At 38.0% G+C, this 13681-nt stretch overlaps 1 protein-coding gene across 1 annotated transcript; it reads right to left on the reverse strand.

The window, feature by feature from the left end:
* Positions 1-459: 459 nt before the first annotated feature.
* Positions 460-2111, reverse strand: LOC149142186 (WD repeat-containing protein LWD1-like). Its single transcript, XM_089448123.1, has one exon. It carries the CDS (start codon positions 1907-1909, stop codon positions 878-880), a length of 1032 nt encoding a protein of 343 aa, XP_089304249.1. The 5' UTR covers positions 1910-2111; the 3' UTR covers positions 460-877.
* Between the last annotated feature and the right edge of the window lie 11570 nt (positions 2112-13681).

Below are 13681 nucleotides of genomic sequence, written 5' to 3' on the forward strand. Positions count from 1 at the left end.
AGATCCTCTTCTTCAATTCTCCTTCATTAGGTTCACAAAGAGTCAAAAGGTTTTTGGAAGCCATGCATTTTCTTCATTACAAATTGCATACTGGGTATAGAACTTTTCATCATACAGTTTACTGAAGGCCTGCAGCCGTTTGCAATTCATAAAGAGTGCATTATACACAATAATATTAACGTGATTTACACAAAGCTAAACAGGTGAAACTAGATATAATGAGTTCCTGCACATAATCTGGTATGTCTAGCAAGTTATCCAAAAAAGAGGTTTCAGAATTGTATACTGTTCTTGGCAGGGCGAGCTTTCAGTAATTCCCATAATTATAACTTTGTTGTAGTCTGTTATGTAGGCAAAGAATATTCGAGGAAACATTACCTGCATTTTAAAGGTATGACAGAAAATTATAATGGAAATCACTAATTTTCCATATTTTCGGACACCGGCGGAAAACTTGCCTTTCGGTAATAGAATCAAAACCACTATATTAATTTTATATAGAAACAAATTTTGGTAGCTACCACCAGTTACATGTGTGCAATGCATGTATTGTCTAACTTCGAAGAGAATAAGAGAGAAACAGAGAAGAGCTAGAATGTCCCTTCTGTTCAGCATGAGATGCCAATATACCCTAACACTATTTAAAAGAATGAAAGGGCAAAAGAATTGACGACCTTCAATATTTATCTCCAATGTCCATAATTTACAGTCAGTCATATGCTCACCTTAAACAGGAGCTTAGAAGTCTCCCTCTGCCTAAATAAGCCTAAACCTAAAGCCAAGAAGATGCTCATTCAGTGAAGGGAATGAATCATAAGAGCCACAGAACAATTGTCATCTCCATCCAATAAATACCGGTCTGATGTGACCTGTCCTTTCAAACCCTCAAGATCTGCAGCTTGCTGGAGAAGGCGATGGCGACCCAATCGGGCTGAGTGGAGGACCACTGCAACTGCTCGATCTCGGCCCCAGCAGTGTAAGCAAGAATAGGATCGAGGCCGCCATCGACAGGTTTTCTCATGGAAGAGAGATCCCATATGAGGGCCTGCGAGTCGTCTCCAGCAGTGCAGATGTGGCAGGAGCTGTGGGGTGCCCAAGCAATGGCATTGACACTGGCCTGGTGCCTCTGGAGCTCTGTGACAGGCAAGGTTGGATATCTGATATCCAAGACTACAACCTTGGGGCTTTCCATGATGATGGTAGCCATGTATCTGGGATCTTGCTTGTTCCAGCCCAATCTGACCAGGGGAGTATCGGGCTGAGAGCTCTCATAGATAATTGTAGAGTGCTCCTTGTCCCTCAAATCAAAGACCCTAACAGACCCATCTGCGCTGACAGAGGCAAAAACACCGGCACCCCCCCAGGCAATGTCGTAGACCTCCTTGTCGTGGGCAATCAACTGGGTGTCGACGACCTCCTTGTCGATGTCCCAGATGGTGCAGGTGGTGTCGATGCTGGAAGTGCCGATCCTCTTGGGTTCTTGCTCGTTCCAATCGAAGGAAGTGAGAGGGCCGCAGAACTCGCTGTTCTTGTTGTTGTTCAAGAGGCTCTTTGCCTCGACGCGGTCGTCAGAAATGTGCCATATGCGGAGATAGTCGGCGGAGGTGGCCAGGAGGTCTGGCTTCTGGCATTCTTTGTCGGGTATGAACATCATCTTTGTGGGCGGGTACGGGTGGTCGAACGAAAGCTTGGGGTCGGCCTTGATGTCGCCCCTCTCGTCGTCCAACTGAACGATCTCCACTCTGTTGCTGTAGTGCTCCACCAGGCTCGCTATCCCCAGCCGGTACTTCTTGTCTTTGCGAACGCTCCAGTTCATGCCGTATATGTGCCATGGCGCCTCGTATGTGTAGATCTCCGAACGCTTCTGCTGCTCCTCTGAATTTACCCCATCCCTCTGATCGTTCGCCATTTCTAGCACAAAAACACCTGACCTGTATTAGATTCTCCAACCCAACAAGCTTAATGTGATCTTCCCACCAAATCTGGGTTCCTTCCCAGAAGATTTTACATGCCCACCCCCATGTATTATTATTATTTATTTATTTATTACTAATTCGACTTCTTGCTTTTATCCGCCCGAGTTCCCACCCTTCAACATCTCTGGTTAAGCTAAAGCTCTATTTTCCCTTGTATCAATTCTAATGCCAACGGTATCACAAAATCCAAATTATTCGAACTCCTTGATTCAACAAATGCGTGATGTGGACTTTCGCAATTTATCCACCAAACATCTCTCTTGTCCATTTAGGAAGCCAGATGAGAAATATAACCATGACTCTTTCCAAATTACTACATGTGAAAGTTGGACAAGTCTACCTCCACCTGGTGGAGGACTTGCCGGACTGCCATTTTTTTTTGTGAACTCCCCAAAAAGATTAGATTAGCAAATTTCTCAGAAACAGGGTCTAAATCATGTTTTTAAAAGTGAAAATAATGTTTTTTTGTGAACTCCCCAAAAAGATTAGATTAGCAAATTTCTCAGAAACAGGGTCTAAATCATGTTTTTAAAAGTGAAAATAATGTTTAAATTATATTTTTAAAAGTGAAAATAAATTTAGTATCATCGAAAATTTCTAAATCACTTAAAATCTTAAAATTTATCAATTATAATTTAAATTTACAAAAATCCCTAAAAATTATCAAAATATTACTAAAAGTTTTATGATTTTCAAACACAAAACAAACCTGATATTACACATTTTAACATGTTAAGTAAATAAATAATTGGGCTTCCAAAAATATATCTCAAAGTACCCGTTCACCTGATATTACACATTTTAACATGTTAAGTAAATAAATAATTGGGCTTCCAAAAATATATCTCAAAGTACCCGTTCAAATTTAATAGATCTTGGCTTTGGTCTTTCATATCTCTTGTTTATATGAATGGTGGGGGCAATAACACTCGTTAAAATGTGGGTTCGAAATTTATTTGGTGATCAACATAGCGAAGTGGAGTTTATTGAGTCAACTTTAAACTCATGCCAAAATGCTTTTATTGATACAAGGTTTCGTGATGAGCTCAAGAAAATGATGAGTATATTCGCTAAAAGGAAAGCAAGCTTGCTCATAAAGGAGGAGGAACGTTGGAGGCTCAAAAAGAGTAATGTGGATTAAGGAAAGTGACCCTACAAAAAAATATATATAAATTTCTATTTTTTAAAAAGAATAAGAATGTCATTTGGGACGTTTGGATGCAAAGTAGAACTCTTATTTTTAGTAGGATCTCGAACAATTAACAATAAATTATTTCGTGGATTTGCTAAGAGATTCTGGGGAATGTTTAATTTAAGTTTAACTCAGAGTCATTTAACATCTTATTAGGTTGTTTTTAGAGGAGGATAATGTTGTTTTGGGGAAGCAGATAACAACTCCGGGTTAAAAGTTCATGTAATAAAGGTTAATAAAGGGAAAATAAGACAAGGTAATGGGACACATATTCCAACACTATAGTGGATATCACTTTTGGTTTATTAATGGCTATGGAAATTAGCAAAGGTATTGAGGCAATAATACCTTTGCTAAGAAATAAAGAAAAATAGGAGAAAATGAAGGTGAAGAGACACATATTTGCATGCTAATAAAATTAGAAGGAAAATGAAGAAAAGGGAGACACCAATTATAAAAAGGCATTAAAGAAACAATTCACAACTTTTGTTGGTTTAGCTTTTTGTCAATTTTGAGGGAGAGAGGAAGCTCCGAGAGGAAAAAGCAAGCAAGCAAGTACAAGAAAGCAAAGGAAAACAAGGAGAAGGTTGGATCAATAACTTCAGCGAGAGGATTGCAATTAACAAGTTGCATGTGTGATTTCCTAGCTGAGATGTGAATGCATGGTACATGCGTTCGTTTATTTGGTTTATTTATTGTCATTGGCATGGATTTTGTTAGGTTTGACAGTGGTTTCAGCCTTGCCTTGCAATTTCCTGGATAGTCATGGTGTGATGGGATTCATTTCTTGGTTGAGCTTTGGATTACCAGAAGGTTTTGGAATCGAGTGAGGTGGTCTCGGGAAAATTCCTAAGGGTTGGGAGTGGAAATGGTTTTCTTCGAGAAACCCTCAACAGGTGGGTGCAGACAGGCAAATTCCTCAAGGTATGGTGAAGAAATTATTAGGCATCCAAACTTGGTTTACTTTTGTGATCTTGGGACCAGTTTAGGTGAGATCATGGTAGTTTGAGGGTGGAGGTGGTTTAACCTATGAATTCCCTTAGTTGTTTGTGTCTTTCTTTATCCTGTGAGATCCCACATTCATGCTTAGAATGTGGCTCAGGGGTGATTGGCTGAAAGAAAGATTTGGTTCAACCCAATCTATGGTCGGGTGGTACGTGGAAGTCTCTGACTTTGTTAGCTTCTGAATAAGTTAATAAGAGTTATTTCCTATTGTGATTTAAGAGCATTTATAATTGTTATTATGATGATTTGATGGTTGTTCTGCCATGGTTAATATTATGGTTATATGCTAGTTACAAGCATGATTTATGATGTGCTCTAGTTATGGTTCTTGTTATCTTTTGATAAGTTATTGAATAGTTGATGAATGCATGGACTAACTAATGTTGTTGCAGCTACTTGAGAGGGCATTAAACCTTATCGATGATTTTCAGCTAAAGTATAGAGATTTACACTCAGATATGCATTCATGACCTGTAGCTTACATGTTTACCATATATTTGATAAAATGTCTAGTGTGTTAGAGGCAGTCTAGGTCAAGTTTATGACTTAAGTTTGAAATTTTAGCATTGTTGTAATGGCAAATGTGATTAAGGAAAGTTCTTTGAAGTTTTGGGTAGTGGTATGGAGTCTAGCCTGGAAAAGTGGCTTAGATTTCGAGACTGTAGGCACTTAGCTGAGGAATTTAGATCATAACCACATGGAGGCAAGCCTATGTGTGCAGTTGGAGGCCTATAATCGCACCCTTGCCTTGTTGTGCATGTGGTTGAGGTGTTAAGTCAGTGAAAAAGGGGTCCAGCTCAGGGATTGACCATTTGGGTTGGTTTGCAGCCTTCTCAGTGGTATGGAGTCTTTGAGGGGTGCCAGTGAAGTTGTCGGTTTGTCGGCCCCATTTCCATAACTGGAGCTTTCATGTCGGGTCATGTCATAGGAATACTCCACTTCACATTTACCTAAAGGGTTTGTAAAAGTGGGTAAATGTGGGGAGGGTTGTGATACATATTGGTATCAGAGCTTCTAGGTTTAGACACTTGGATTGGATCGACGGGTTGTGATTTTTATGTGAAAATTTCAACACTGAAATCCTATTACAGTCACTGGAAATTATTTTTGTAATTGTTAATTATTTTAACAATTTATCTGCTACGACAAATACCAAATAATTCACACTGCAACCTTCACAAATAAAACTACGAAAAATAATGGCGAAGGAAACTGAGAAATGCTAGCACACACATGAAATATGATAATTATTATTGGAAAAAAGTCCCTGAAAAAACCTAATGCAGGAAAATTGGTGCAACAGCTGAGGGTTTTATTATTATTATGCAGCAGTGAAATTTTTTTAGTATAATCTGGATGTTGAAAACTGACAATCTTGGAGAGAAAATACTAGCAAAAATATCTAGAGGGAAATTACCCTCACTCCGAGCAATCTCAGCACTTGACCACTACTGAAAAGCAAGTCGTCCAATAGGGCATGCACAGGCTCTACGTCAACCTCAAGTTGTCTGCCACACATGTGTAACACCATCCTCCCACATTTAGCCAAGTTAATCGGTCCATTGGGGTAAACATTTGACGAGAGGCTACTATGATCTTATTCAACTCCCCATGTACAATTAAGCAAGTGGAACTGACAAAAGGCAACCAATCTGACCTTCTACACATGTTATAAAACCCTCAGGAGCCAACCAACCCTTCGAGGTGATCAACTCCTTAGACAACTTAGCATTTCACTGACCTAGAGCCTCAGTCACTCCTATGGCATGGGAATCATGCGACTGGGACTCTCTAGTTGCTCCCATAGCAAGGGCATGTCAGCGACTAGTGACTTTTTCAGCTAGTCTTAAGCCTACAACCCTGGATTCTGTGTCACTTTTTCAGAGCCAGATCTCAGGCCACTGCCCCAAACTTCATGAAACTTCCAAAAATGAAAAGTAACATTGAAACAATGATACTAATGCAAATACTTGAACAAAGACTTGATTGGACCCCTACTAGCCATGACAGGGATTTCGTCAAACATATCACAAATATACAATCTACAGGTCATAACAACAGAGCTTAACATAAGGGTCTCATACATATCTAAGAATCACTAAGAAACATTGATGCCTTATCACATTAGCTGCATTATCATCTACTAGGTCACAGATTCATTGTTCATTCATTTACAAATAAATCATGATGAGAGCCATACATCATCACTATCATAAAACATGCTCATAATCAGCATATCACCAACAAAAATAGCAAGGATATAACAACCATAAAAACCACATATGAACCAATACATTTACACAGAAAATACCAAGGAGAAGGAACTCTTATTAATGAATGCATAAGCCGACCAGGTATGAGACTTCCACGAACCACCTAACCATAGACTAGGTTGAACCAAATCTCCCTTTCAGCTAGTCACCCCTGTGTCATATTCCAAGCGTGAATGCGGGATCTCATGAAACAAATCTAACAAAACCGAACCAGGGCTTCTAGAGGCCAAACAACCTCAACCCTCAACCAATGATTCCACCTTGCGGTCGGACATCACTAACCATCACTAGATTGGTCTCTACATAAGCTATCCAGGGCTCAAGAGTGTTTGTTCCAACCAAAGATTCTAGGACTAATAGCTCAACCCACAACTTTTGTTGGACTTGTTGAACCTCAGGAGACAGTTCCTGCTTGTGGGGAAACCAGTGCCCAAGACATTTTGAGATCAGATAAAAAAGTTAAAATTAATGGCTGGAAGTACATGCCATAAAGGCTTGTAACCAAAAGTTCTAGTTTTGAAACCCTAGCCTTCCAAAGTAGAATGGCTAAAGAGGCTATGAGAGTTGCAGGGTGGAGGTGTAAAGCAGAAAATGTAAGAGACAAAGTTTTGGCATAGACAATTAAGAATTTGTACTTTAACTCTATGGAAATAATAATGTAAGACTGGGAAAATATAAAGAAATTTTTGGATGTGAAGCGCTTCATTAAGAGCTTCAAGATTAATTTTAATGAGTACAATTAAATAAATTTATCAAAAACTAAACCAAAGCACTTGCTGCATCTTACACTGCCCAAGAGAGAAAAATACATAAATTTAAAGATAAAACTCAAAAGAAAAACAATCAACTTCCCAATGTTGAAATTAAATTGTAATATATTATTTATGTTTCAAAAATATTTTGGATTATAATACTCAGTCATGAAGACTGAACTTCGAACCCCTTCAAAATCTCTTCTCTAGACTTTTATTTATGCTCCCTAGCTGGTTGGCTAATGGTCTAATCTGTTATAAAACAAATTACTAAATACTTACCCTATTTCTTGAAAATATCCAAAATAATAAAATTTAATGACATATTATATAAATAATATATATAATATTATCAAAACCCGCTCATATAATGTTTTTACAGTGTGTTGCTTCAGTTTCTTTTGTTTAAACCCACATAATAAGTTTCTCGTGCATGTATTAGGAGTGGGCCCCAGATGATTGGCCACATATACATAACAAACACATACCACTCTATCAAAACCACCAATTGCTTACAAGATCACCCGTAGCGGTTTCTGGAAGTACAAGAAGGTGTTGTCGTAATGAATATTGACTGTTCATCTCTTTCTCGGTAGCTTTAACTAGTCCGCTTACGGGAGCACGCTTTGGGATAAACTTTGTGCATATTTTGATGTGAGGGTTTCATTGATCTCAGGCACGAATGTTATGGGTCATCAATCTGTTACACACTCGCAAGCTCTCCTACATGTTGTCTACCATAACAAGTTATAAATTTCATCTTTGACTTTGCGTTGAAGCTTTGGATGTCTTATAAAGATTTTAAATCACTGCTCTGACATGTTTATTCGATAAGAGTTTGAACCAAGTCGCTTGATCAACAGGAGCTCCACCAATCTCATCTGGCATGTCATATTCAACACTCTTCAAGTTCCCTGTTATCAAAATCTTTTGGATGAGACGCATTCCAAATGAAGGCATTTTCTTATCAGTCGCCCCTTTACCAACCAACAATACTACAAGGCCAATTTTTCTACGTAAACACTGCAATTTCTTTGGAATCATAGACTCAACCCAATTCTTAACAGTGACGGAACTGCTATTGACAACTTCAAAATGTTCTGTTTATGCCCCTTAATACTCATTTTTACCCGATCACTTGAAAATAAAAATGGTGCTACAGATGTTTCTTCATTGAATTGCTTTACGGTGGCCTTGAAGGTCTTCTTTTGAAGTAGACACTTCAAAAATGTTTCTCTTCCATATCTAAGGGGACCACTTCAGTTCGGACCACTTCAGTTCAGAAGCCCTTTGATCTTGTAAATACAATGATCAACATCATGTTCACCAGTAAATTTATTCACTGATCCGAGAGATATAAGCTTCTTATCACAATCTCTGCCTACTAAAATATTACTCAACTCTTTGTGCAATTGATCAAACCTATTAACAAAACCAAAGGCATTTATTTCTTCTTGACATTGTGAGGAGGAAGTCCCGGGGGAGGCCTTATCAAAAAATTGTGGTCCATTGATGTATATAGGTGAAATTTTCAGAAAGCAGGCAACGACACTTTGATTAACTGCTTCCATGGATGACTTTGGTGAAGCGCCTACTCGGATTTCGGGCATTAAAATGTCAAGAGCTTTCATGAAATTGCAGTATTCATCATATCTTGAAAAATTACCATATTCAAGAAAAGAGACGAAATGCTCATTGCCCATTCTGCAGAAGTTCAAATCGCCATCCTTCAACTAGTTGTCGAATTGACTTGAAAATTGAATAGTTTCTTCAAAGGTTTTCACTTATGATATTGTAGAAACTCTTGGAAGCCAGTACTATGCGGTTAAGAAAGCACGACGATTATACCCGTCACAAAATACAACATTACCTAGTGCGTGAGCTGCGTTCACAGAAGTAATCGGGAGTTGCTCTCTCTTCCACCACCCTTGCTATCAGTGTTGAATGATGCTCCAGTTGCAAAATGAGAGAGCATCAACATAATATCATAAGTAATCAATTGAAAACGACCCCCATCAGCTCGTCCAAGGGCATTCAAACAATCCCAAAATTGATCAACACAACGTGCATATTGGGGAATAGGCACAGAGGGCCCCCTAAAAGGAAATAGATTGTTATAGAAAGTTTCATTGTTGCGTAAGGTTGCTTGTTCTCCATAGGTCAAGTAAGACGAAATGCGTGCCACCATCTCATTGTATGCAACGTAAGATATTAGATGCATCACGACTTGACATTTCTCCTAAATCACCACACATATCTAAAGTGGAGACAGCTAAAATGTACTATCGTGCTAGCTCTGGCCAGGTTACTTCATTGACTGGAGGTATATCATGCATGCTTTCAAAGGTATTGCACTTTCAGAATATTTATTTTCTTCCACGTTTTCTCACTTCTCTCGGATCAATGTTTGAGTCCACAACAGCAGAGACTTTACTTTGTAGTTCGGTAAGAAGAATTTTTAATAATGAAATATGAGCTCTAACTAGTGTTGCACCATTACACCTTCCATATGTACTTGCAGCAACCCTGGCCTGCGTAGTTTCTTTTACAGATCCTGTTTCAAAGGAGATATCTTCAAATCCATTGTCAGTATGAATTGGCATAAAGGCTTCACCATTGACTTCCAGTTTCCATGACCATTCCTTCTCGGATTCTGTAACATCCTTCTCAGATTTTTCTGTGACCTTGGAGTTTTCTGGCCATGCATCTGACAACTCATCTTCCAGTTCTTCTAAAGAAGGCGGCTCCTTTAGCCCAATAATTTCATGAAAGCGCCAAAGTAATTCCCAGACCTGTATTTCATCTCCTACAAGTTATGGAGAAAACCTTGATATAAGAGGTCGACCAGGAGGTGGAGTAATCTGCTGCTCATTATTCCTAGACCCAGTTAACATTTATTTCCTGGCCTTTTTTGTTTGTCTGAGCAGATCGTGTATGGTTTCTTCATTCGGTTCATTAGCTTCATGTGACATTTTCTTTTGAAGGATCAGATTACCACTTCCAACTGTTTAGGAAGTCAAATAATCCTTCCTCTTTGTCAGGAATTCTCATTTCACACAACTGTCTGCACCAAAAAGAGTTTCAATAAATTCTTGTACAAAGGGCAAATCCAACCCAAATCTATCCTGCTCCAACCATTCTTTCAGTGCCATGCAAGAATTTCTCATATCACTTTTATTATTAACAACATTTAACATATTTCTAGGGCCTGCAAAGCTACAAAGCTTGTTCAATGAACCTAAATTTTCCTTTGTTTTAACACCATTTGGAATAATTGTAGGGTATTCATGTTTTACTGCTGAATGTTTGCAAACAAGTTGTAGCCTGTTTTCCCATCTGTAAATATCTAGACAGGATGAAACAAACTTTGTAGAAATCAATTGCCAAGCTTTAGAAGAAGATCTACTTTCAACCCAAAACTCCCCAATATCATTTTCAATTGACTGTTTGCCAGAACACCCTTGTTCATTTTCCTCTTGCAGTGGAACAATTCCAACTGATATTATATCATTAATAGGTTTATACACATCATCCACAAAACCATTAGCATTTCCAGTTGCAAATTCCTGATCAAACACAGACAAATATGCAGAAATAGAATCCTTAGGATCTGCAAGAAGCATTTGTATTTCATTATCCTCCTCATTTGTTGTTTCAAACCCAATATCAGGTTCTTGAACTTTATTGTCAGCTTGAAGGTTTTTGCAAGTTGAAAGCAATAAGACAGTTGAAGCAGTTGGGTTTGAGTTTGGCAATGTTGCGCAAGGACGTCTTGTTACCCATAAAATAGGTCCAGGAAAGCCCCCATCAATCACTTCAGATGTAAATAATGACCCGGTAAATGTATCATGCCAGGTGGAGAAATATCCTATAGGCCATATATGGAGACTATCATGATACGTAGGCCGAGGATCAATGGTACCAAGACATTCAATAGAAAAATCTTCATATTGTACAGGCAAGTCCACCTTGGATTTTCTTTGATGTAAAGCATTTTCATCTACAGTAGGCCCACGCTCTCTTTTCTTTCTCTTCATCTTTTGAGAGCTGGGCTCAACATCCATGTCAGAGGAATGATCATCACTCTTGTTGTTGGGGCTACTTTCATCATTATCTATGCAACTTTGTACCCTTGATAAAATTAGATCTATGCATTTGTGCCTGGCTAACTCCTTCCTTTTTTCTAGGTAATGTTGAACACAAAGCCTTTTGTTTACTTTTTTGTAATGAAGCATTATTCTCTTATTTGTTACAGTGTATTACAAGGCCTAAATGGCGAACAACATCCAGCTTTGCCCGACACTTCTGCCCCGCTGGAGAATAGTAAAATATATCAAAATCATGTCCATTGCTCTGTGGTTTGACTTCTATCATAAAAACAAGAATGTCTTCCCTTTGTAGAGCTCTCAGAAAATATTATCAGGTGTCATCAAATTTCGCAAATTTAATTTTGTGCTGGAAATTTCTTGAAGATCTTTGATATTTTAGCTGTGCCAGAATGAGCTACAACCTCTGGCTTCAACTGGGGACAACACTTTGCCCGCAAAGTGCTGAGAACTGTAGATCAATGGCCTTAGTTGGGCATGGAGTCCAGAATTTTGAAAACCTTGAAATCTGAAAACTGAAATCTCACATTTTTGAAATTTAAAACCCTTCCAAACCTATTTGCAACTGGGACTGCCACCCTTATTCATCAACTAAAAACTGAACTGAAGAATTACAACTGAAAATAAAATGCTCACCGGTTGAGCTTATTTAAGTACAATTTCTAGTTATAAACAAGGTTGGATTATCTTCATCTTCCAATGGTACCAGCCCAACATTTGAGTGTTGGACCTAATGCCTCTATGCTGCTGAAATTCAAAAATCAAAACAGGTACGCATCATGAAAAATCCTCAAACAGAAAACTCGATACATACCCGAGAAATAACATCTGTTGTTGACCAAAGAATGTCATCATATAGTTAGCTACTAGGTCATGGAACTCACAAGAAAAACTTTCAGTTGCCTCCTTTACTTGAATACTTTGCTGATATATATCTCCTTGGATAAGGCAGCCATAAACATTGTTAAGCTCCTCACCTCCGGGCTCTTCTTGAAAAAGTTGTTGCAAGATATTTCCTTACCATTTGCCAACAAGCCAATCTTCTTGGCAATCTGCAACAAAGACTTCATCTTCTGAACTATACATGTCATAAACTGGAGAATTTGTTGAGGAATCAAAACCCTCATCTGAAAAATAAATATCATACAAAGGAGCTCCAGAAAAATATATAGAGTACTACTTTTAAGAGTTTGTCTGCAATTCAATTAATTTCTCTTTTGTCGGAATAAACTTGTTAAAACATAGTGCAAAGATTGCCATCTTAAAAACCCATAAAAGGAAACCTCCAAGTGAAGATCAAAGGTGAAAATATACAACCAACTGTTGAGACTTGTCACCCTCAAGAATAAGCTTCAAACTTCATAAAACCCAAGGAAAAATAACTTCGTGTCTTCATTCCCCAGTAACGACGCCAAAAGATGTTGCCGCTCAAAGATGTTGCCGCTCAGCAAATAGTTCCTGAACGTGGGGAAACCAGTGCTTGAGACATTTTGAGATTGGATAAAAAGATTAAAATTAATGTCGGGAAGTACATGCCATGAAGCCTTCTAACCAAAAGTTCTAGTTTTGAAACCCTAGCCTTCCAAGGGAGAATGGCTAGAAAGTCTATGAGAGTTGCAGGGTGGAGGTGTAAAGCAGAAAATGGAAGAGACAGATTTTTGGCATAGGCAATTAAGAATATGTGCTTTAACTTTGTAGAAAGAATAATGTAAGACTCAGAAAATATAATAAAATTCCTGAATGTGGAGCGCTTCATTAAGGGTTTCAAGATTAATTTTAATGAGTACGATTAAGTAAATTCATCAAAAACTAAAATAAAGCATCATCTACATCTTACATTGTCCAAGAGAGGAAAATACATAAATTTGAATGTTGAAACTCAAAAGAAAAATAATCACCACAACATCTTAATGCCGGAATCAAACTACAATATATTATTCCGGCTTCAAAAAGATTTTGGATTACAATACTCGATCATGAACACTGAACTCTGAACCCCTTCAAAATCTATTCTCTAGGCTTTTATTTATGCTCCCTAGCTAGTTGGCTAACTATCTAATCAACTATAAAACTAATTACTAAATAGTTACATGAACACTGAACTCTGAACCCCTTAAAAATCTATTCTCTAGGCTTTTATTTATGCTCCCTAGCTAGTTGGCGATTACTAAATAGTTACATACTATTTCTGGAAAAGATCCAAAATAATGACATATTTTTAATATTATACATATTATATAAATAATATATATAATATTACCAAAACCCACTCATATAATGTTTTTACAGCGTGTTGCTTCAGATTCTTTTATTTAAGCTCACATAATAAGTTTCTCATGTATGTAATAGGAGTGGGCCCCAGATGTTTGGCCACAAA

This window comes from Pinus tabuliformis, chromosome X (assembly GCF_031772625.1).
Source record: "Pinus tabuliformis cultivar Carrire ecotype Pingquan chromosome X, CPIR1, whole genome shotgun sequence".
Classification (NCBI taxonomy): Eukaryota; Viridiplantae; Streptophyta; class Pinopsida; order Pinales; family Pinaceae; genus Pinus; species Pinus tabuliformis.

What these genes read in the sequence shown, in the direction of transcription:
- LOC149142186 (XM_089448123.1), bottom strand. Translation starts at nt 1,909, where the DNA reads ATGGCGAACGATCAGAGGGATGGGGTAAATTCAGAGGAGCAGCAGAAG.